The sequence below is a fragment of the Sturnira hondurensis genome, unplaced genomic scaffold, assembly GCF_014824575.4.
Source record: "Sturnira hondurensis isolate 20B ecotype Veracruz unplaced genomic scaffold, ASM1482457v3 Scaffold0022988, whole genome shotgun sequence".
Taxonomy (NCBI): domain Eukaryota; kingdom Metazoa; phylum Chordata; class Mammalia; order Chiroptera; family Phyllostomidae; genus Sturnira; species Sturnira hondurensis.
The window spans coordinates 657,413-682,186 of record NW_028095619.1 but is presented as its reverse complement, the minus strand read 5'-3'; the positions used below and the strand labels follow the sequence as shown (position 1 = coordinate 682,186).

The following is a 24,774-nucleotide window of genomic DNA, read 5'->3' as shown; positions in this document are numbered from 1 at the left end:
AAAAGCCTATGACTAATCTAGAATGTAAAAAGTCTACTTTGCTCTCTAGATACTACATAAAACCACCGATAAACACCCATAGTGCATGACAAACAAAATGCAAAATAGATCTTTTTAAAAATAGTAATTACACACAACAATACAACTTTATAGTACCACAGCACCTTTGAATATGCTAGAAACCTACATTTAAATATTTAAAATAGAAAATACTAAGGGAAGAGAGCTGAGACAGTAGTGGCAGGGAACCCGGTGCTGAGTCATCCCCCAAACAGCAGCCGCCATCATTGCTCAGGCAGACCACACCACTGTGAGTAGCAGCAGCCTGAGGGGAAACAACAGCCGGACCCCAGGAGGAATTCTTCCCCGACCTATGGGGCTTAAGCCTGACTGCTGAGTGCAGTGACTAGATTAACAACAGAAGGAGAAAACCATAGAGAGCAGATCTCTGGAAGTCTCAGAGCAGGCTGCTTAAGGTCAGATTAGGTCGACATTTGACACCACTAGAGGCAGATCCAGAAAGAAAAAACAGAGGTAAATACTAGAGGCTACCACGACAAAACCCACTGTGGTCTTCTCCATGATTAGTGATATTTTCTTTCCTGTATAACTTGTTAACATTCATTTCTTATCCAGCAAGTTTCTGCATGTTAAGTCACTAGAAGTTATACTATAGTTTATTTCTCTCCTTTCCTATATAGTCTTAATCTCTTTCCATCCTTATTAATACTGGTTCATTTGCTGTTGATACTGAGATTGCAGGGGAGAGAAACTTTTGTGGATGTGGGTTTGTTTCCTGGGCTTTGTGATTTTGTTCTGGTGGCACCTAAACAACAGCACATAAGACATGGTGGGTGGAGTGACCAGCTGGAGGGAAGGACCCACCGAAGAATGAATCAACAACAATCAAAACACAAAGACACTCAGAGAGCAAACGTAAATGGCATCACAAGAGCAACAAGTTCAGGAGATCAAAGAGACTGCACCACTGAAGCTCACAGATCTCCTACCATAGAAGTTCATACCATAAACTCAGGGAATCAAAACAGATCAATTTAAGAAGCAGAGGCTAACTAGAAGAGTCTCACAAACAATGGGAAGACAAAGAAACAAACCCCAAAAGAAAGGAAAGGAAGAATCCTCAGAAACAACGTTAAATGAAATAGAGGCAAGTCAACTATCAGATATTGAGATCCAAGCAATGGTTATAAGGAAGCTCAACGAGATCTCAGAGAATTACCAGAAACTACAGGGAAATTATGACAGCTCACTCCAAAGTCTATCAACATGAAAAAGAATTAGAAACTGTAAAGAAGATCCAAGAGGAAATGAAGAATACAGTTTCTGAACTGAAGAACACAGTAGGAGGAATCAAAAGCTGGCTAGATGAAGCATAGAATCAAATCAGTGAGCTGGAGAACAAAGTAGAAACGACCTCCAAAAAACAGCAAGAAAAAAGATTGAAAACGAATGAATAGTGGTTAAGGGAAATGCAGTAAAACATGAGGTGTAATAACATCTGTATAATAAGGATATCAGAAGGAGAAAAAGAAGAGCAAGGGATAGAAAACCTATTTAAAAAAGTAATGATGGACAACTTCTCTAATTTGATGAGAAAAAAAAGTCACATGAATGAAGTAAGCACTGAGAGTCCCAATCAAGAGGAACCCAAAGAGCCCCACTTCAAGACACGTCATAATTAAAATGGCAAAATTCCAAGACAAAGAGAGAATCTTGAGGGCAGCAAGGAAAAAATAAGAAGGAACATACAAGGGAGCCCCAATAAGGCTAGCAGCTGACTTCTCAATGGAAATGCTCCAAGCCAGAAGGGAATGGAAAGGAATATTCTAAGTAATGACAACCAAAGGCCTATAACCAAGACCACTCTAGTCAGCAAGGCTCTAAATTAAAATGGAAGGTCAAATAATGAGTTTCCCAGACAAAAGAAGCCTCAAAGAATACACCTTCTACAAACCAGCTCTGCAAGAGATGCTAAAGGGTATATTTTAAGAAATGAAAGAAACAGAGTGGGAGAGAGAGGAATGTAGGTATGAAGGCAGTAAAATGGCAAATAATAAGTACCTATCAGTGATAACCTTAAACATAAATGAATTAAATGCTCCAATAAAAAGACATAGAGTAACTGAATGGATAAAACATGGCCCACACATATGCTGCCTACAAGAGACCCACCTCAGAACAAAAGACCTACACAGACTGAAAGGGAAGGGTTGGAAAAAGTATTCCAAACAAATGGACAGGAAAAAAAGGCGGGGTAGTAATACTCATATCAAATAAAATAGACTTCAAAACAAGGACCATATAGAGAGACTCAGAGGTCACTTCATAATACTCAAGGGAAGAATCCATCAAGAAGACATAAACATTATAAACATATATGCACACAACATAGGAGCACCTAAATATATAAGGAAAATCTTGGAGGACTTAAAGAGATATTGACAGCAACACAATTATAGTAGGGGACTTTAACACCCCACTGTCAAAAATGGATAGATCTTCCAAACAAAATATCAACAAGGATATTTCAGCATTGAACAATGTCCTAGATCAAATGGCTTAACTGATATATATATATAAACATTCCACCCAAAGAAGGGAAATACATATTCTTTTCAAATGCACATGGAACATTTTCAAATATAGACCATACAATAGGACACAAAACAAGTCTCAACAAATTCAAAAAAATTGAAATCATACCAAACATTTTCTCCAACCACAAGGGACAGAAACTAGAAACAAACTTCAAGGAAAATATTCAAAACCCTCAAATTCATGGAGATTGAACAGCATGCTATCAAATGATGAAGGGTTAAGAATGAGATCAAGGAAGAAATCAGAAAGTTCCTGGAAACTAATGAAAATGAACGCATGACAACCCAAAACTTATGGGACACAGCGAAGGCAGTCCTCAGAGGGAAGTTCATAGCAATACAGGCCTACCTAAAAAACATAGAAACATTTCAAACAAACAGATAACCATAGGCCTACAAGAACTCGAGGAACAACAACAAAGACAGCCTAGAGCAAGTAGAAATAAAGAAAGAACCAAGATCAGAGCAGAGTTAAATGACATAGAGACTAAAAGCACAATTCTAAGGATCAAGAAATCCAAGAACTGGTTCTTTGAAAAGACAAACAAAATCAATGAGCCTTTAAGCAGGCTCATCAAGAAAAAAAGAGAGAAAACCCAAGTAAATACAATCAGAAATGAAAGAAGAGATTACAACTGATACCATAGAAATAGAAGGGATTGTAAGAAATTACTATGAAGAAATATATGCCAAGAAATTTGAAAATCTAGATGAAATGGACAAATTTCTAGAAAAATATAGTCTTCCAAAACTCAATGAAGAAGAAGTAGAAAGCCTGAACAGACCACTAACAGCAGATGAAATTGAAGCAGTAATTAAAAAACTCCAAGCACAAAAAAGCCCTGGACCTGATGGTTTCGCAGCAGAACTTTACAAAACATTTAAGGAAGAGCTAACTCCTATCCTATCCTTTACAGATTCTTCCAAGAAATCCAATAAGATGGAAGACTCTCAAACTCTTATTATGAGGCTAGCATCATCCTAATCCCCAAACCAGATAAAGATACAACAAAGAAAGAAAACTACAGGCCAATATCTCAGATGAACATAGACACTAAAATCTTCAACAAAATTTTGGCAAATCATATTCAGCAATACATTAAAGAGATCATGCACCATGACCAAGTGGGATTCATTCCAGGGATGGCACAGTATTTGCAAATCAATACATGTAATATATCACATAAACAAAAGGAAAGACAAAAATCAGGTGATCATATCAATAGATGTGGATAAAGCATTTGATAAGGTACAGCACCCATTCATGATAAAAACACTCAGCAAAGTGGGAATAGAGAGAGCATTCCTCAACACAATAAAGGCCATATCTCAGAAACAAACCTACATGCAGCATATGCTCATTGGGGAATACTAAAAGCTTTCCTACTAAGATTTGGAACAAGACAAGGATGTCCAATTTCACCACTTCTATTCAACATAGTATTGGAAGTCCTAGCTGCAGCGATCAAACAAGAAAAAGAAATAAAAGGCATTCAAATTGGAAAAGAGGAATCAAAACTGTCATTGTTTGTAGATGGCATGATAATGTATGTAGAAAATCCTATAGACTCCACAAAATCACTACTTGACCTAGTAAGTGAATTTGGCAAAACAGCAGGATACAAAGTCAATGTTCAGTAATCAAAGGCATTTTTTATACCAACAATAAAATATCAGAAAGAGAAATCAGGAAAAAATCTCATTTGATATAACAACAAGGAAAATAAAATACCTAGGAATAAACCTAATCAAGGAGATACCTGTACTCAGAAAACTACACAGCACTGAAGAAAGAAATTAAGGAAGACACAAATAAATGGAAACGTATACCATGTTCATGGATTGGAAGAATTAACATCATCAAGAAGTCCATACTACCCAAAGCAATTTATAGATTCAATGCAATCCCTATTAAAGTAACAATTAACTATTTCACAAATATAGAACAAACACTTCAAAAAATTATATGGAACCATAAATGACCCCAAATGCCCTCAGCAATTTTGAGAAAGAAGAGCAAAGTAGGAGGGATCACAATACCTGATATCAAACTGTATTTCAAGGCCTCTGTAATCAAAACATGCTGGTACTGGCATAAGAACAGACACATGGACCAATGGAAGAGAATAGAGAGCCCAGAAATAAACCCAAGTCTCTATGGTCAATTAGTATTTGACAAAGGGGGCAGCAACAAAAAATGGAGCAAAGATAGCCTCTTGAAAAAATGGTGTTGGGAGAGGTGGACAGCTACATGCAAAAAAATTGAAACTCGAGCATCAACTTACATCATATACAAAAATAAATTCAAGGTGGATAAAAGATTTAAATATTAATCTTGACACCATTAAAGTCCTAGAGGAGGACATAGGCAAGAAAATCTCAGATATTCCATGCAGCAGTATTTTCACTAATATGTCCCCTAGAGCAAGGGACATAAAGAAAAGAATAAACAAATGGGACCTCATAAAAATAAAAAACTTCTGCACAGCTAAAGAAAACAGCATTGAAATGAAAAGAGAACCAATTGTATGGGAAAAGATATTGTCCCATGATACCTCGGACAAGCATTTGATCTCCAAAATATATAAGAACTCACATGACTCAACACTGGGAAAACAAACAATCCAATAAAAAATGGGCAAAGGACCTGAACAGACACTTCTTTAAGGGAGATATACAGAGGGCCCAGAGACATATGAAAAGATGCTCTTAGAGCATCTAAGAGAGATGCAAATTAAAACCATAATGAGATACCACTTCAGATGGGTCAGAATGACCATCATAAACAAATCAACAAATAGGAAGTGCTGGCAAGGATGTGAAGAAAGGGAACCCTAGTGCACTGTTGGTGGGAATGCAGACTGGTGAAGCCAGTCATGAAAAACATTATGGAATTTTCTCAGAAAACTAAAATGCCTTTTAAATTTAAATGCCTTTTGACCCAGCAATTCAACTGCTGAGATTATATCCTAAGAGCCCTGAAACACCCATCCAAAAGAACCTATGCACCCCAATGTTCATAGCAGCACAATTTACAATAGCCAAGAGCTGGAAGCAACCTAAGTACCCATCAGTAAATTAGTAGATAAAAAAACTATGGTACATTTACACAATGGAATAGTACACAGCAGAAAGAAAGAAGGAGCTCTTATCCTTTGTGACAGAATGGATGGAACTGGAGAGCATTACGTGAAGTGAAATAAGACAGGCCGTGAAAGACAAATACCACATGATATCACCTGATCAACAAAACCAACAAGCAAGCAAAACATAACCAGAGACATTGAAATCAAGTATAAACTGATAGTAACCAGAAGGGAGGTGGGAAGGGATAAAGAGGGAATGGTTTTGAGGAACAACTATAAAGAACACATGGACAAAACCAAAGGAGGGTGGGATCAAGGGGTGGGAGGTGGGAATGGCTAGGATTGGGGAGTGGTGGAGAAGAAATGGGACAATTTCACTTGAACAAAAATTAAAAATGTTAAAAAGAAGAAATGCCATAAAAAACAAAAAATGCCAATTATTAGAGTATCAAAAATAGTTAAATATTTGGAATAAGTGTTAGTTAAGTGAAATTCATAAATGGATAGACTGTTATCCAGCATTTAAAATTGTAAGTGCACTATAACTAAAATTTTTACAATACAATTTTAAACAAAACTGTGCACAGTGAAAAATTTATGTTTTTTCTGATTAAAAGTTCTCAACTGATGTTTTCAAAAATAAAAAGCAATGTTGGGGGGAAAATATGGTGAAAATTGAACACGTCATTTTTCTTCAATAAAATACAATTTACATGTAATTTAAAGCATTTATCCCTCTGCGTAGGAAATGATTTAATTGACATATGGTAAAAAAATAGTTAATTTTAAGGGGCAAATTACTCAAAGCAATGAAATATTTTGAGTAATTTAATGCCAAAGAAATTAAATAGCTCTATGTAGATACATTTCTAGTACCTTATATTTTTCTACATAGTTTCAAAATTGATAAAATGTTTAAAAATGTAGTATCTAAACTCTTCTTTCTATTGTTACATGACTGGAGTTATGTTTCATTACACAAGAAATATCAGTACTTTTTTTTTCAAAATACACTGGAGTATAAAGAACTTTATGTTCCCTCATGACAGATAAACTTAAAAAAAATTTCCAGTGTTTATAGAAAAAGAAAACATGATTAGAAAACTGATTTTTAATGATTAAAGGGTGGATCATGATTATAATCTGCATTAAAAACCCAGTAGATTATATATAATCATCTAACTTTTAAGCACAGTGATGGGTAATCATAATTTTCTCAGCAATACTATATTAATAAATATTTCAAAAAATTAACTGTAGTGGTTTTGTTTGTTGTTGTCACTGTTGTTTATTTTTGTCCTAAGGAAATCTCTGTTCTGGCCTCTCAGAAGATAACTTGAATAGTTCAACTTCACTTCAAAACTCCCTGAGACAATGCTTAAACTCTTCAGCAATGAGACAGGACATGTAATTTCATGTTCCATGATTGATGCATTAACTGCCAGTTTGCACACCACCCAACACAGCAATACATCACATCACAGCTGTGGACATTCAGAGGAAGCCAAGGGAGCAAAAGCATGATAAAACTCGTTACACTGCACTGTTTCTTCCCCAAATTGTAAAATTTTGATTGCTGAATTACAGCTATTGTAAGGGTAAGGTTCAATGGGGCATCATCTTAAAGGTGGTTTTTATTTTGCTGACCTTTCTGATTGAGGATCCAAATGACAAAATTAATTATCTTAACCAAATTTTGACATTGAAAATCATTGGAAGTTTTTGGAAGGGGAATGGAATTCTGTTGTTCCCAGGAGTTCCCAGGAACTCCCTACAGATTTTAATAGCTGATGTCCTGGAATCAGTCTAGGACAAGGGAAATAACATGTTACCAAGATCACTTGCTTGGTAAACACAGATTCGCAAAATCCAACTCTCTGGATGAACAGTAGTGGACACTAATTATCTTCCAAGCTAACTCAGCCTCTCGTTACAATCTGAAACCCGCAAGTAATACCCACAGGCAGGGTTACATCCACGAATTGTTCCATAGCTGCCCAAACCATCCACCATTCTTTTTTACCACATTTCTGAATCTGCAAGACTACTCTGACTTCAACCACAGACATTTGTTAGTATTCTTTTTTTTCTTTTTTTTTGAAATGAAGTCCCTCAAGTACATGTCTAAGATAGTGACTGGTATGGTACATAGAAGGCCTTCAAAAATTATACTTTCATTTTTATTTACTTGTATTTTACAAGAGTATAGTATTCATAGTATTTTAATGGGGAGCTCTGCAGTAAGCAAGATTTGGTCTGGGAAGCGTACCTCTTTTATAAAATAATTATCAAAACTGATTCTAAGAATCATACCAACTAGCCCTGGCTGGTGTGGCTCAGTGAATTGACTGCTGGCCTGAGAACCAAAGGGTCACTGGTTCAATTCCCAGTCAAGGCACTTCCCTGGGTTGCAGAGAGGTCTCCAGTAGGGGGTGTGTGAGAGGCAATCACACATGGATATTTCTCTCCCTCTCTTTCTCCCTCCCTTCCCCTCTTTCTAACAGTAAAATAAATAAATAGATAAATAAATAAATAATAAATAAATAAGTAAGTAAGTAAAATGCATAAATTAAAAAAAAGACTCATACCAAACAAAAGGTATCTGCTTACTCTGAAGCTTGCTAGTTGAAGGCAAACTGTAGAATCATCTTTAAATTTCATGTTTCTCATTTCCACTGCATGACAGATAAAGGGCCTTCTGGAATACTTCTAAACATTTGTACCAAAGGGGAGCATCATATTCTCCAGGTATAAATGGTTTTATGCAATAGAGGCATTTCTATTTCATAAATGTTCCACATTTTCTCTGAATACCAGTGTCATAAAAATTACAGAAAATATTTGATTTCCTTTTTAAAACATGACATTTCTGACAAATCCCCTTATATCTTAAAGACTAATACAACCCATTCATTTCTTCAATTTCACCTTCATGTAAGTCCTGAACTAAATGTAAATATAATCTTAAATGGTGTTTTTGAAAAGGCATTTTTTACTTAGTTTAAACTCAACTGCTAACAGTAATATTTTATTCCACTGTCAAAATGTCCTTAAGGAACAATGAATTTTTATTTTATTGGCTGACATTTTCTCCTGTTTTGTACGATGTTTCTTTAAAAAGAAGATACCTACTGTATTTGAATTTTTAAACACACTAGTTCTTTTTCAGTGCTCACTTATCTTGTGAGCATTCTGTAACATCAGTGAATATAAGAAGCCTCTTCCAGCATTAATGACAAATTAAAGACTATATTGATAAGATAAAGAACTTTTTAAATGTAGCACCAAATATAAGGTATCATATTATTTTTAGTATCATATTAATCTGCCTAAGTTCTCCAATTCATGTGCAGAAAATAGTCATTAAAGTGAAACAACTTTGAACCAAAGACATAAAAATATAAAATTTACCTATAGTCTTAAGACGTGAAAAATAGAATAAGTCATCTGAGAACTCACTGATTCTAAGATAGCCCTTTTAGCGAATAAAAACTTAATAATAAAAAATACATTCTCATTAACATTTACTTTACATATTTGCCTATCTCATGAAGTTATCTGTCCTGCGTTTAGGAAAAGATCTCTTAGCTCAATGAAATAAAATGTCATTGTAGACAAAGTTATTAATTTTATTGCCTTTCTAAACATTACAGCATACCAAAAATAAAAATAAAAAGAGGATATCTGGAGCCTTGGCTGGTGTAGCTCAGTGGATTGAACAATGGCCTGAGAACCGAAGGATCACTGGTTCGATTCCTAGTCAGGGCACGTGCCTGGGTTACAGGCCAGGTCCCCAGTAGGGGGCGCTCGAGACAACCACACATTGATGTTTCTCTCCCTCTCGTTCTCTCTCCCTTGCCCTCTCTACATATAAATAAATAAAATCTTTAAAATAACTTTGAAAATAAATTTGAAAAATTTAAAAAGGATATTTGGGAAAGACTTCATTTTTTTCATTTTTCCATACCTTGCATACTGCGTATACTCAAGTAAAATTAATAATGTACCTCATAGAATGTTTCCATGCCTCCCAGAACAAGTGAAACCACAATCTACTCTTTTAATATATCTCAAGAGCCAATCTATGAAAAATGGTGACATGCAAATATAATTCACAAACATCCCCTTTTGTATCCATTTTTAAGTGAGTCATGCATTTAGTCAGGGGGAAAGTGCTATTAGGGTACAGAACACATATAAAGTGTTATTCATAGAGGATATTTTCCTGTCAAGAAATGTCCAGTCAACAGAATGACAGCAACAAAAATCAGACAATAGGAGCGCTGTTTTGAGAGGTTAAATATGAATGGAAACACACCCTGAGGAGATGTCAGGTATGTCTTGTATTTGTCACCCACTGAACATCCATCCCAGTAGGAAAATCAGCAGGAAAATGTGGCGCTCTACATTTCTACAGAAACTCTTCAAAGAGACTAAGGGCTCTATTTCATCATCTTTAACAGTGAAACTATGGACCTAGAGTTACAGACAAGCAGCCACATCGTAATCAGTATCTTACCTTCACTGTGTGCCTAACACATGTCTGTGAGGAAAACAAGTAGATATATTCCATCCCTTGCCTTTATTAAGGAAATAACTGCATTTAAATCATTTAATGCACTTACGAATTTCTAGACTTATTTTATTCATTTCTCTTGTCCCTGGGATACATATAAAGAATACCATATAAACTCTTCTCATACATTTATTTTGGACTCTCAATTATTTTACACAGATTTCTTGGGTGTCCTTTTGCCCCTATTTTCCCTGAGGCCCATTAGAGAAAGCAAGTATATTTCATTTTCCACAAGTCATTACATGTCAAGAATGTATCCTGGAGGCTTCTCAACATTTTTCCTAAATATGCAAATACTTAACTGAATATCTAAAATAGAGATTTTAAATGTATTTCCTTCTCTGGCTTGAAGATGCCAGGGAGCAGGGAGACTTCATTTTTCCAATCCCGTTGTTGTTACACTGTGTGAATGTACCAGACTAAGGGTGAGTACCTAATCTGAAAATGATATGCCGCATGCATTGTGTGGGCCTGGATATTTCCAGTGTATTCTATAGCACGATATGTCATGCCGCCATCTTCAGAGAATCTTGGCTCCATTATAATCATCATTCTGACTAAATTTTCCTACACTCAAGTTATTTGTTCTCATAATCTCCCCAACTTACAATGAATCACTCACTGTATCTATTCAGATACTTCTGCAAGTCTGATCATTTGACCCCTTCTTGAGCTAATAGATTGTATGAGGTTCTACTTTCACTTCAAATAATGTAAAGAAATAAAGCTTCACCCTGGCTGGTGTGGCTCAGTGGACCGAGTGAGGGTCTGCGAACCAAAGGGTTGCCAGTTCAAGTCTCAGTGAGGGTACGTGCTTGGGTTGCGAGCCAGGTCCCCAGTAGGGGGCATTCTAGAGGCAAACACCCATTGATGGGTGTTTCTCTCCCTCTCTTTCTCCTTCCCTTCCCCTTCTCTGAAAATAAATAACTAAATAAATAAATTTAAAAAAAGAAAAGAAATAAAGTTGAGAAGCCCAGTTAGAAACCGGGAATACTTACTGGTCTGGCATGCGCAGACACGACGTCCTTGAAGGTCCTCAGCGGAAAGCTGCACTCGGACACGCTGTAGGGGTCAGAGCTGCTGGAGGAGCACTTGGAGGTGGAATCGTAAGCCACGAAGGTGTTGTCAAGAGGCAGCTCCTGGATGAAGTGGTGCTTGGAGCTCAGGGGCGTTTCTGGCTGGATCTGGAAGGCCGGCTGCGGTGAGGTGGATTTGTAATGCCGGCCTAGGTCAGGGCTGTCGGGCTTAAATGTAGTGGGCACGGTACTCCAGTCGTACTTGCGCATGGTTTCCTCTTCCAGCTCAGTGGGAAGGCCTAGGGTGGTGCTGTGTCCATTGTCATCAGCATCATCTGACTTACTTTCCTCAATGTTGACAAAGTGAAGCAGCAAGTTCTTAGGGGGATGCTGCTGCTGCTTCTTCTTCTGCGTCTTCTTCTTCATCATTATCATCTGCCTATTTTCTGGGTTTGGCGTAACCCATTCAGAACTCTGCTTGTTTTTCTGAGTAGCCTTGAGGTGTGCTGGCTGGTAGCATCGCACTATGACAATGATTATGATAATGAGGACGACGGCTGTGCTGGCAACCGCAGTGGCGATCACAATCTTGAGATAGTCATCATATGGGGAGGAGGCATCGGCTATCTCAATATTGGGGATTATTGGTGTTTCAGCCTTCTTGCGTACCAGTTCGTCAATCAGTGTGGCATTGGTCACTGACTCATTCACAAACAGATTGACCATGACAACGTTGGAGAGAGCATCAGGTTGCCCTAAGTCATTCACTTTGACTACCAGTCTGTGTAAACCACGGTCTGTGCGCACAAATTTGTTCTTCATCATGATGTCACCAGTCGTTTCGTTAATTAAGAACAGGCCTCTTGTGTTTCCTTCAATGATGGTGTAAAGAAGCTGCGCGTTAACGCCCGTGTCATTGTCAACAGCACGGACCGTGAAGACCACTGTGCCTGGATCCGTGGATGGTAAGACCAGCTGAAAGGAGTAGTTGGAAGAAGGGGCCACAAACACTGGTACATTGTCATTGACATCGACCACATTTATGGTCACTTTGGCAGTTGCAGACTGTGGTGCCCTGCCGCCATCCTGAGCCTTTACATAGAAAGTATAAGATTCTTGTTTTTCTCTATCAAAGGGAACATTTGGTCGAATGACACCGGTGTGTGGGTCAATGGTGAACTCGTCATTCACGCCTACAATGGACAGAGTGACCACAGAATTTTCACCATCATCGAGATCAGATACATTGATTAGTCCAACTGTGCCATGTCTAGAAAGGTTTTCTGGGACATAGAAATTGTACTCATCGTGAGAGAAAACTGGCATGTTGTCATTTTGATCGAGAACTCTCACTATTACTGTGGCATTGGTTATTAAGGGTGGAATCCCGTTATCTTTTGCCAGAACCGTGAGGTAGTATTTTTCCTGCTTTTCTCTATCCAGTTTCGTCACTGCGGTCAGCATGCCCGTACGATAGTCCAGGTCGAATTCAGGTGGAGCATCAGCGCCTAGCACGTAACTGATTTCACCATTACGCCCGGTGTCTGCATCTGTCGCAGTTACTTTTGTCACCTGGGAGCCAGGAGAGTTATTCTCGGGAATGGAAGTAGTTATGACACGCTCGGTAAACACTGGAGCATTGTCATTTTCGTCTTTGACTTTGATAAGAAGCATGGATGACTGATTCAGAGGAGGTTGGCCGGCATCTGTGGCCATTAGTTTAATGGCGTACTCTTTTGTGGACTCAAAATCAAGAAATCCATTTGTCTCCAGGAGGAACTGGTTAGTGAATACTGGCCGTAATCGGAAAGGGAGATTCTGATCCATGTAGCATATCACTCTGCCATTATTGCCAGCATCCTTATCTGCCACAGTTATGAGAGCAATTTTGGTGTAGACTGGAGCGTTCTCCGAAAGAACCACGGTGCCATTGACCGGGTTGATGATATATCGTATATCGATCGACGGGGCATTGTCGTTGACATCTATCACATTGACTCGCACCAGTGCTTTTGCGGGCGACAACCCACCATCATCTGCCCAAACCAGTAACTTGTGGTTTGGTGACTCCTCCCTATCCAGTGGCTGTTTGATTGTGATAAGTCCAGTCTTGCTGTTGAGGTCAAACAGCCTCCTGGTCTGACTGGGAAGGAGGTTGCTGAAATGGAAGTGAATTATAGCATTTTCCCCGACGTCAGCATCTGTGGCATGGAGCTGCACCACTGAAGTACCCACGGGAGCATTTTCTGGTACACTGACTTCAATCTCATCCTGTGTGAACACTGGATGGTTATCATTTACATCAAGAATTTTAACTTGCAAAATGGCGGTACTGGATCTTTGAGGAATGCCACCATCTTCGACTTTCAGTTTCATTATATACACATCCTTCTCTTCCCTATCTAACTCCTTTAGAACAACCAGTTGTGGAACCTTCTGTCCATCGGGTGCTACGCCGACACCGAGTCCAAAAGCACTCCGACCCTGGAAAATACAGCATGGAATACTGAAGTTACATTACTATGTAATGAGACCAGTTTTCAATTTCTCTAATCCACACGAAAGAGGATTAGCTCAGAAAGAGAGGTCAGAAGACTTCACTTCTAAGTCCCATCTCTGCACATATGCGATATCATGACCACAAGCAAGTTGTTTCATATCTCTAGGCATTGCTAAATCTAAGATTTTTGCTAGAAAATGTTCTGAGAGCTTTTCAGGTTGTAAGATTTTATGATAATGAATGTGAGTCACTTATGTAAACTATTAAAGATTTCAAAAGGAAGTTTGTAGACAGGAAGAATAGGGGAAACTAGGAGAAAGGCTGTCAGGGAACATGTATAAAGGACACATGGACAAAGCCAAAGGGGGTGGGATTGAAGGTGGAAAGGAGGAGTGAGGCAGGGGGTATGGTGAGGGTAAAATTGAGACAACGGTACTTGAACAACAATAAATTTTTTTAAAAATGTCAATAAGTTTCACATGGTGCACAAAGTTATAAGGGAATTAACCATGGTTACTTTCACATGAATTAAATATTTTACTATAGATTTCAGTTGCACAGGATGCCTTTCACCCCCCAAAGTAACACTCAGGTGTAAAATATTGGTCCAAGATAGTAGTACATATATTGCATCTAATCAATATAATAAAATCTAATAAAACTTTTGCCAAAGTGAGAAAACAAAACTCTAATAAGACTATAACCTTGTGTAAAATACACAGAATTTCCTCTTTTTTTTTCTATAAGAACAGTTGTGTAAAATGAAATTTTCTGAAAGATTAAACATGTCATTTCAGTTTTTTTAAATGAGTAAGCAGAATGGATTGAAGCCACATGCCAAAATGTCCACAATACCTATGTGCTGTAATGACGGGAATCTCTACAGAACTGTCTCTGGTAGTTGAACCATCCAAGAAGGTTCAATCATTATAAAATCGTAAAACACTTCAGCACGGACTCTCTTAAGTGCTACCGCTCATCAGTACACAGAGGGTCTCATATTCTTCACGAGCCTTTTAAATAGTCAAATACCTTAATGTTGAGAATGTCCAATCTGTCAAAGTAAAATAAAAAATTTAAAAAGTGCCCTCTCTGAACTGCAGTAAGATAAGGCATGTGCAGATAAACAATGATCTCACTAGCTGACTAAAGTGAGGTCATATGAAATAACCTGTGTGTATTTGTTATTTTGTTTTTATCTTACACAGCTAAAATGAACATCTTTTAATATTTAATTTCCATAAGCCAATAAAAACTGTCTTTCTTTGACTAAAGTATATGGAAATGTGTGCTATGTCATATCTACTGACAAGTGTGAAAATTAGCAAACTGCAACCTATCCTTCAGCTGTGTAGTTTTAAAGAATTTTGTAACAAATATATTAAATATAAAGATAGTATTTACTATTATAATTTGACATAAATAAATTTGTGATTAACGATAATGTTACTCTTATAATGATATTTCAAAATGCTTTTAGAAAGATATAAATCTAGAATGTCTCATTTATGGGTACAAAAAATAGTTGATAAATTACACTTAAGAAAAATCCAGATTCCTTCTTGGCATGCCAATATTGAGTGGCTAATGGTCACAGCATATTTCTAGGCACTGGGGTATGGTGCGGTACAGACACATGTTAGTGATGGGATGGAAATGAAATCCCAGCTAAGATGAGAGGAAATCAATACCAATCTAAGTAGTTAATGATGACATTGATATTAACACATTTATAGTAAGAGAATAATTATATTTTTAATAAGAGCTATAAAGGGAGATTATGAAGTATTTTCAGAGCTTACATAAGGGGAAACTAGCATATATAATATAGTATAAAGACAATAAGAAAATTCTGTTAAGTTCCGGACTTTTAAACCCAGTTGTGTAAATTATGACTATACCACATGCTGTTTTATGTTTTAGTTTTATGTACTTATGTTTGTGTGTTTTGTGTTGGTATATTTAGATTTCAGTCTTGTTTTTAATTTTTATTTATTCTACCACAGTTGTCTGAATTTTTTCATCTTGAACATTTGCCTGAATTTTGAATTTGCCTTTAGTTTCCCCAGCAAATGAAGGCAAGTTTATGTCAGTTGAAAAATCCAAGAACAGCATATTTACTGCCTTTTAATTATTTTCTGTGAAATGGCAGTAATGTTAAAAAATAGATTTTTTTTTACATTTTCATGGTGGTATTAAGATATACTAGTCAGCCCTGGCTGGTGTAGCTCAGTGGATTAAGCACGGGCCTGTGAAGCAAAGGGTTGCTGGTTCGATTCCCCGTCAGGGCACATGCCTGGGTTGCGGGCCAGGTCCCCAGTAGGGGACAACCACACATTGATGTGGCGACCACAAATTGATGTTTCTCTCCCACTCTTTCTCCTTCCCTTCCCCTCTCTCTAAAAATAAATTAAAAAATATTTTTTTAAAAAAGATATACTAGTCAGATCATGGATAACGTGCCTGTAGCTCTTGTGTTTTCTATGAGTCCTCTGTGCAATGCAATAGCAATTAGCTACAAGTATTTAAATTTAAATTTTAACTGACTAAAATTAGCTAAAATCTAAAAACACTTCCTGGGTCTCACTAGCCACATTTAAATTTCTCGCAGCTACATGTTGGTACTGGCTCCATGATTACACAATGCTCTACCAAACCGTATTTTTCTAAGATGTCATATTCTTGTTTAACAAAAAGCTAAGTTTATCATTTGCCGTGGTCACAACCTCCCCATGCCAATAGGCCTCTGGCTAAGGCTCTTGCCATCTCTCTCCAGAAGAGAAGAGGAAATACAAGAGGCGCCCAGTGCAGAGCCCCAGGTCCTGCTTCCCTCAGGACAAATCCCCAGGATGCTCTAAAACCCTCACCATCTGTGGCCCTGTGTGATGGACAGTTGTGTGTCTTCTATCAGTCCACAGGAGGGCCCACAAGGCCGACAGAAGGGTACTCCTTCACAAGCAATGGGTGGGGAAACAACCACCCCAATAAACACATTTTCAACTGAATAAACAATTCTGTTCAGTCAGGTGATTGCTGGTTGACATACTGAAAAATTCACATTGTCCAACAAATTTGTGGAGGAGTTGCCCACATGTAAGAGAGAAATGATTTTCTATAAAGTTTCCTTAGATATCGAACTTTGATGCCAAAGTGTAGTTAGTGGCCACAGGAGCTGACTACCTTTATTATTGAATGAGTAGTCCGTGGCAATTAGCCCATCTGACACTCATGCCCACACATGCAATAAAACAAACTGAAGCCCTTTTCCATAGCTTACACCATGACGTGAGGACACAGGGGAAGCTGGAAAGGGGAAATTAAGGTGTACTGACGTATCTCCTTAATTCATCACCTTGCTCACTTAGCATAGACATGTCCTAGGTACTGCTCATTGACTGGCAGTACCCTCAATTCCAAACCAACTTAACATGACTGCCCCTTGTTTAGAAAGACAAGCTCGACCTAAGGAAATCATCAGATAGCTCTCCAGCACAGTTATCCCCTGGTGAGAGGCCTGGGCATCACTCCTGTGTGTGTGCAACTTGGTAAATTAATTCGTGAAGCCTTCATACACTAATGCATGGGAACTACACTGTAACACACCATCAAGCTTTGTTCACATTTATAGTCTCTACATATACAGCAAATGCATTCAAAGAGCATTTCTTAGATGAAAAGTGTAGGAATTAAAAAGGATAGTTCCTATTCCAAAACACAAAAGGAGAAAGGGTTTTAATTCTCAGTCTGTGTAGGAATAGAAACATGCTGCAATTGTTGACTTTCATGTTTTGTTTTATCTTTTATTGTTTTATCCTTACCTAAGACATCTTAAAAGACATTGCTGTTAAGTACACAAAATTGCCAATTGTTCAGATTAACAGAAATTTATGCACTTTTTAATAACCTCATGTAATGCAAAGGGCTTAATTTCATTGACAAATTATATTTCTTCCACACTTCTGAAATAAGCTTTGAGTTTGCAAACCCAGGACAAAAATTGCTGAAATAAGCAAGACGTTAAGCTCATCTGAGTCTTTAATTTTGGGGGGTAGTGATTTCTAAAACCAAAGAGAAAGTTGCTGTTGTATATGAATAAAACATATGCATGGCCAAATTAAAAGCGGTATCTTTGCTTATTGTTCTGGGAAAGAATGAACCGACCCATCGTGCCACACTGTAGTATTGTTGACATGTGCATGTGCAAGGCATCAGTTTGTTGCTTACTGGAAGGTAATAAATAACAGAGCCATAAATCTGGTACCAATGCCCAGAAAATGCATAGAGTGCCAGGAAGGACTAAAAATAGTTCCAAAGAGATTGGATTTTAAAACTGATGAAATAAAAGCTGTTTCTTCTGTAGAAGGAGGAAAAGACAAAAAAATGATTTCTGAGCTTTACCACTGCCAGATTGATCAAGAACCACCCTGATTTCTTTTTAATTTTGTTCTTACCATTACTGATACATTTTTGGGGCCGGAGAAATGCAGGAGCATAGTTTCAAGTGGATAAGACCCAGAGATATGAGTTAGAAAATGGTAAGAAAAAGAATTTAGCCCTGACTGCTGTGGCTCAGTGGACTGAGTGCCTGCCTGGGAACCAAAGGGTTGTTTGTTCGATTCCCAGTTAGGGCACATGCCTGGGTTGTGGGCCAGGTCCCTGGTAGGGGCTTGTGAGAGACAATAAATTACTTTCATTCCATTAAAAAGTTCTTTTGCTGGAGAAAATAGCCACTGTTTCTTAAATATTCAATATCGTGGTATCATTTAGATTCTATAAACTATTTCTAAAACATTTATTTCAGCATTCATTTGTAACATTGTCAAAGCAGATACCACAAAAAATGACCTGAGTTGTCAGTCACATATTTGACAATAACCTTGAAGTTACTAAGTCTCTCCTTAATTTGAAATTATACAAGGTAAAGAAGAGTCATGTGTCTGTAAGACACTAACTTTTTTGAAACAAATGAACTTACATTTAAATATTGATATAAGTGATGTGAATTTTGGCAGAGCCATGCACAGGGTTTAAGATATCACATGTTGTTTATTTTATGTATTATGATTTAGCACGGCGTATTTAGTAGAAGGGTGATATTTGTGTCACAGAGTCTTTCTTCTTTTATTAGCATGGATCCCCAGAAAAACAATTTTTAATTGTTCCTTTTCCTCTATTTTATCAGACTGTAACACTAGAATAGTTTGTTTTTCCTCTTGGACAAGAGAGTAGGCAATCAAGAAGTTTCTTCAAAATGCTAACAGTTTTTGACTAAATTCTGTCTTCAAGTATAGTCCTGACTTACTTCAGGATTTTTTGGATGCTATATGATAAACACTATCTATTACATTTTTATCATATAAAGTAGAGCAAAAATGAAAAATTATGGAATTATCTCAATAGATGCAGAAAAAGCATTTGACAAAAGCCAACACTCATTTTTGATTAAGAGAAAACCTCTCAACAAATTGGGCATAGAAGGACCTTACTTCTAGTTGATAAAGGCTGTATATGACAAGCCCACAACTAACACCATACTCAATGGTGCAAAGCTGGAAGCTTTTCATCTCAGATCAGAAATAAGGCAAGATTGTCCCATTTCACCATCTTTCACCACTATTATTCAACATAATTAGTACTGGAAGTCCTAGCCACAGCAATCAGACAAGAAAAAAAAGGGGAAAGAAGTAAATAGCATCCAAATAGGAAAGATACTATTAAAACTGTCACTATTTTCAGATGACATAATGCTATATACAGAAAACCCTAAACAATACACCAAAAGTTAACAGAATAAAAAACTCCATAAAGTAACAGGACACAAACTAAATATAAAATGAACAATAAGATGGGCAAATGAAGCAAACAACCCCATTCATAATTACATTTGAAAGAATAAAATAACTATGAATAAATTTAACCAAGAAAGTAAAAATATTTACTCTGAAAACTATAAGACATTGAAGAAAGAAATTGAAGAAGACATAAATAAATGGAAGGGTATACCATGCTCATGGATAGAAAGGATTAATATTGTTTAAATGATCATAAACCAATTTAAAGATTCAAAGCAATTTCTACCAAATGTTACTTCTCTCAGAACTAGAACAAATAATCCTAATATTTATATGGAATGACAAAAGACCCCAACTAGCCAAAGCAATTTTGAAAAAAAACAAAGGAGGAGGTATCAAGCTCCCTGACTGGAAAGTATACTACAAGGTTGTAGTAATCCAAACAGTATGGTACTGGCACAAAACAGACACATAGATCAATAGACTAGAGAGCCCAGAAGTGAACACTCACTTAATATGGTCAACTAATCTATGACAAAAGAAGTAAAAATATACACTGGAATAATGGCAGTGCCTTCAACAAGTGGTGTTAGGAAAACTGGACTAATCCATGCCCCCTCCAAAAAATGAAAGAAAAAAAGAAAGAAAGAAAGAAAGAAAGAAAGAAAGAAAGAAAGAAAGAAAGAAAGAAAAGAAACTGGACCACTCTCTTATACCATGCACAAAAATAAACTGAGGATGGGTTGAAAACTTAAACATAAAGCCTGAAAACCATAGAACTCCTAGAAGAAAACATGTAAGTATATTATCTTTCATCAGTCTGAGTAATATCTTTAGAAAACACCCTCTCAAGCAAGAGAAAGAAAAACAACAACAAACAAATAGGACTAACACATCAGACTAAAAAGCTTCTGCACACGAAAGGAAATCTTCACAAACAAAGGCAACCTATCTATATGGCCTTCTTGATGGCCATGAGTCCTGGGCATTATTTTGTGCCCTCACTCTGGGGGAATAATGAAAGCACTTGGTTGCATTATTTGGAATGAGTGCTCAGATTGAAATGTCTTAAAAGTGTTAACTTAACCTCATAATGTTATAAATTGGAACAAAAAAGATTCAATTGATAATATCAGAGTGGTTATATCCATGAGAACAGATGGATATTAAGACAAATCCATACACTAGGTTTTTATTTTTTCAGTGTATGCTTCACTTCATTTTGCAAGTCAGGTTTTTAAATTCAGAAAAAAAGGAAAAATCTTAAACAAAGACTGAGTATGCAATATATAAATTAAACAAGACTAATTTGATTAATTCTAACTTCCTAAGAGTAAACCATTCATTTTTACTATGTATAATAATTTGGCATTCTCTTCATCACTGTTCCATCTGCTGCTTGCTTGCTCTCTTCTCTCTCTCTCTGTGCATTTTCTAAGACTTGCAAAGACTAAGTTTGCTTTATAATATAGACATACTATTTAATACTAGACAAATGTTTAAATTACAAATTGGACTTGATCCCAGAGATTTTAATGTTTTCTACTCTAACTGAAAATATTTTCATTTGAGGACTACATTTTCAAGCATGTACTTTTCATCACTAACGGTTTTTAATGGAAAAGACATGCACAACAAATGAAATGCCACTCCTAACAGATGAGCTGGATTCCTAAGAAAACAAGAATACAGTACATTGTAGTTGAGGGGTGAGAGGGTGGTGAAAACAATGATATGATACTTCAGGAATCAATTTCCTCATAGTGACCCTAAGTATATGCTTTTCCCTATACCTATCTGTTCTGACAAAGTTTAATTTATAAATTAAACATGGTAAGAGATTAACCACAAGCACTGTGATATTGCCATAGTTCAGTCAGATAACCAAAGTGGGTATCAAGCTTGAACAGACCGGACAAAGGGATAATTCATGTCATGCTACTCAGAATGGTGTGCAATTTAAAACTTAGGAATTGTTTATTTCTAGAATCTCTCATGTAATATTTATGGGCTGAAGTTGATCACGGGTAAGTGAAATCACAGAAAGTGAAACTGCAGGTGCGAGGAGGGGCTAGTGTGCTTAAGTTCTCAACCAATGTCATTGGCTTTCAATTTATATTTATTTATCAAAGGCTGTTGAAAACCAGGGAATTAAATGAATATTTTAGTTTGTAACTAAATATAATTATAATTTCCAGCTTTTTGATAGCTATATGGATTCTTATTCATCTATATAATCAGTGACTTAAATAAAATAGTATGTTCAACTAAAATTAATCTATAAATTCTACACTTAATTTATTTATAATCCATTAATTTTTTTCATTGTATATAACCCTGGATTGTTTGGAGCATCACTCTTTCTGTTAACCATTTAGTTAATTATAATTTTACTACTAAAAGCAAAGTTTTCCTTGTCCTTGGCCAAGCTATTTTTAATGGATGCTTCTCAATAAACTCTTGTCCTCAAAGGATAGTTCGGTTTCCTCATAAACCAGGAAAATATATCACAAACGGAAATATATCACGAACCAAGAAAACATCATGAATGGTTTGTCCTACAAAATCTCCTACTTAAGAACTTACATTGAAAATCTACTAAATTTAGAACGATTAAAAGTTTAAATTTTTATGGCTTATCTATCTACAGAGCCCACTACAAAAAAGACAGTAATAATTCACATACAAGAGATAGGGAGATAGAAAAAGATTTCAGCTTGAAAAAGAAGAGAGGAAACTGTATTTTAAACAAATGGCATGTGAATGAGATATAAATAAAGCAATCCCAGATGGTAGAAGTTGTATATGAGAAAGTATTCACATTAGCGGTATCTCAGTCATATGCAGGGCCAGGAGGAGGCAAAGACAAATGAAGAGGAAGAGACCTTTGATCCAAGACATAGCTAAAGGAAGCAAATGGAAGTTTGTTTGCTTTTAAATTGAACTTGGTCCAAAATGAATGTGAAGCCAGTGACATTGATTGAGAAAGTGTATAATGCTGTCAGATTTTTCTCTGTATACACATGTAAAATATGTGTGAAAAGGGGGTCAGGTTGTAAAATAAGCTATTAAAAGGGTACACAGCTTAATTTTAGAGAAATTGGGGAGCACTATAATTAATCTTAAACTATAAAGCTGGATTAGTAAATATTGTTTATAGAATACTTTTGTATGAGGCACTTGGGAAATTGCTTTTTTTTCTTATTTTATTGTCTTATATCTCTACTGGCAGAAAAGAATACTTTTGATTTTGTCCATTATACTGCAGAAGAATTGGAAGCATAGATAGCAAGTTTGAAATTAAGATATCACTACCTCTAGTGCGGGAATTACCACTTTTGTCAAAAGGTTTTAGTTCTGGTCTCCAAACAGTTTTGCAGATAAATCTTGGCAAAAGAGTATTAATGGCATAATTGCAGACCTAGCAAAAACTATATATAAGTTAATAAAAAATTAATGAAGTTGCTTGATAAAAACCTATGAAAGTAGATTTGGAAATTTTAATTCTTCTGAAAAAAAGGTACCAAAAACTCCCCACGTTTTTAATGGCAGAATGACCAATGCAAGAGAAATTTAAACAATAAATGTTTTCCGCCTTCCTATCATTAGTGTAAAAAATATGCTCTCTATAATGACTGTTATTAAGCTCCTTGGAGACAGTAACTATTTTTCAAATATATTTTCATCCCTCAAGACTTTGTATATTGGGCACTCATTAAGTATATGTTTAATTTAGATGACTAATTAGACTAACGCATTAGTAATTAGTTATTATTATAACTAAGACAATATTTAGTAAAACAGTTTTCCATTCTTTAGAATTTTACTTTATTCTATTGGAGAAGCTTAAAATAGTGAATGTGTATATTCAAAATAGGCTAGAGGGTGAGAATAAAATTTCTGCTTAAATCAGATCCCAAGGACAAATGTAATTTAGTTAACATAATCCAAAGCTTCATTTTATAATATTCAACTTCTAAAACTCCTTGTTGTTTACCAAGACATGTAAAATTCCTTTTTCAAAATGTCTTCTATTTGTACTTCTTACTATATAGCTTTATACTACTTTTCTTTGTTTACCTGCAAGTACAGAGGCATCCATATGTAGCAATTAAAATATAATACCATCAAACATTCTTTCAGTGTATCAAAAAAGAGCAAATGAAAAACATATGGATGGTTGTGGTGTTATTGTTTTAGTTTCTAAAAAGCACCTGATACTCTATTTTGATGCACTGAGCTTTCTAGTAATGAATATTTAACATTTTATGGGGAAAAACACATTATCATATTTTTGTAGGATGAGACTCATGGTGATGTAATAATTTCTGCAAACAAAAAAAACAATGCATAAAGAACATTTCAGAAATAGAAAAAATTATCTTTGTTTTATAATTAAATTCAACTTAATATTCTCCTTTATCTGGTAACCTCTGCCTACATTCGGAAGCTGAAATTTAATTTGTGGTCACAGCAATTTATTTGATCTACTATGCTATTATAATATTTAAGTATTTGCAGTTTTTAATTTATTTAGGAACAAGGCTGTAAACTGATAAATGCAACAGGAGAATATACTTTCTTTAGTATTTGATTTTGAACTGAAAACTTCTTTTCATGGGCATTTCATGTTTTTTACCAAATAATTTCTTCAAAAATGATCCAAATTCACATAAAAGTGTAAAGCATATAGCTTCATGAATTATTTCATAGATCAATGAAAACAAAATGAGAAAGTTTTCCCCAAAATGACCTTATTGGTTTTATCATCACTTCTGAACAAGAAGTTTTCATGTCTGATAGAAACCATTCCCAATCCACCAGTTTGGTTTTGGTCCTAGATCAATGAAATATCATGCTTTAGTTCATTAACAGGGCGCCGCCATAGTCAATATAAAGTGGTGTAGACACAAAGAATAATCTACATCAAGTAAACTACCCACACTGGAACATGTATTATCTGAGATTATTTGCAGCAATCAGAATTATGGAAGCCAAGTAGATTTGTATAACGAATCCTCACATTTTCATTAAAGAGAGCTATATCCAATCATTTTGTCCTGCATAAATATGCAATTTCTATGGGTTTTAAGTCATAGCATTTGGCAGGCACAAAATTAAGCTCCATATTGGCTTTTACTTGGACACAGTGAGCAATGAAACAACAGGTAAGTCTGTACCTAATA

General features: G+C 36.1%; 1 protein-coding gene across 1 annotated transcript in view; it reads right to left on the bottom strand.

Annotated features, from left to right (window-relative positions):
- PCDH11X (protocadherin 11 X-linked) overlaps positions 1-24,774 on the bottom strand; it is a 408,939-nt gene that overhangs the window by 343,304 nt on the left and 40,861 nt on the right. The window contains exon 4 of the mRNA XM_037037357.1: positions 11,279-13,780. Within this exon, the coding sequence (XP_036893252.1) occupies positions 11,279-13,780 (2,502 nt within the window). The remainder of the gene's footprint in view (positions 1-11,278; positions 13,781-24,774) is intronic.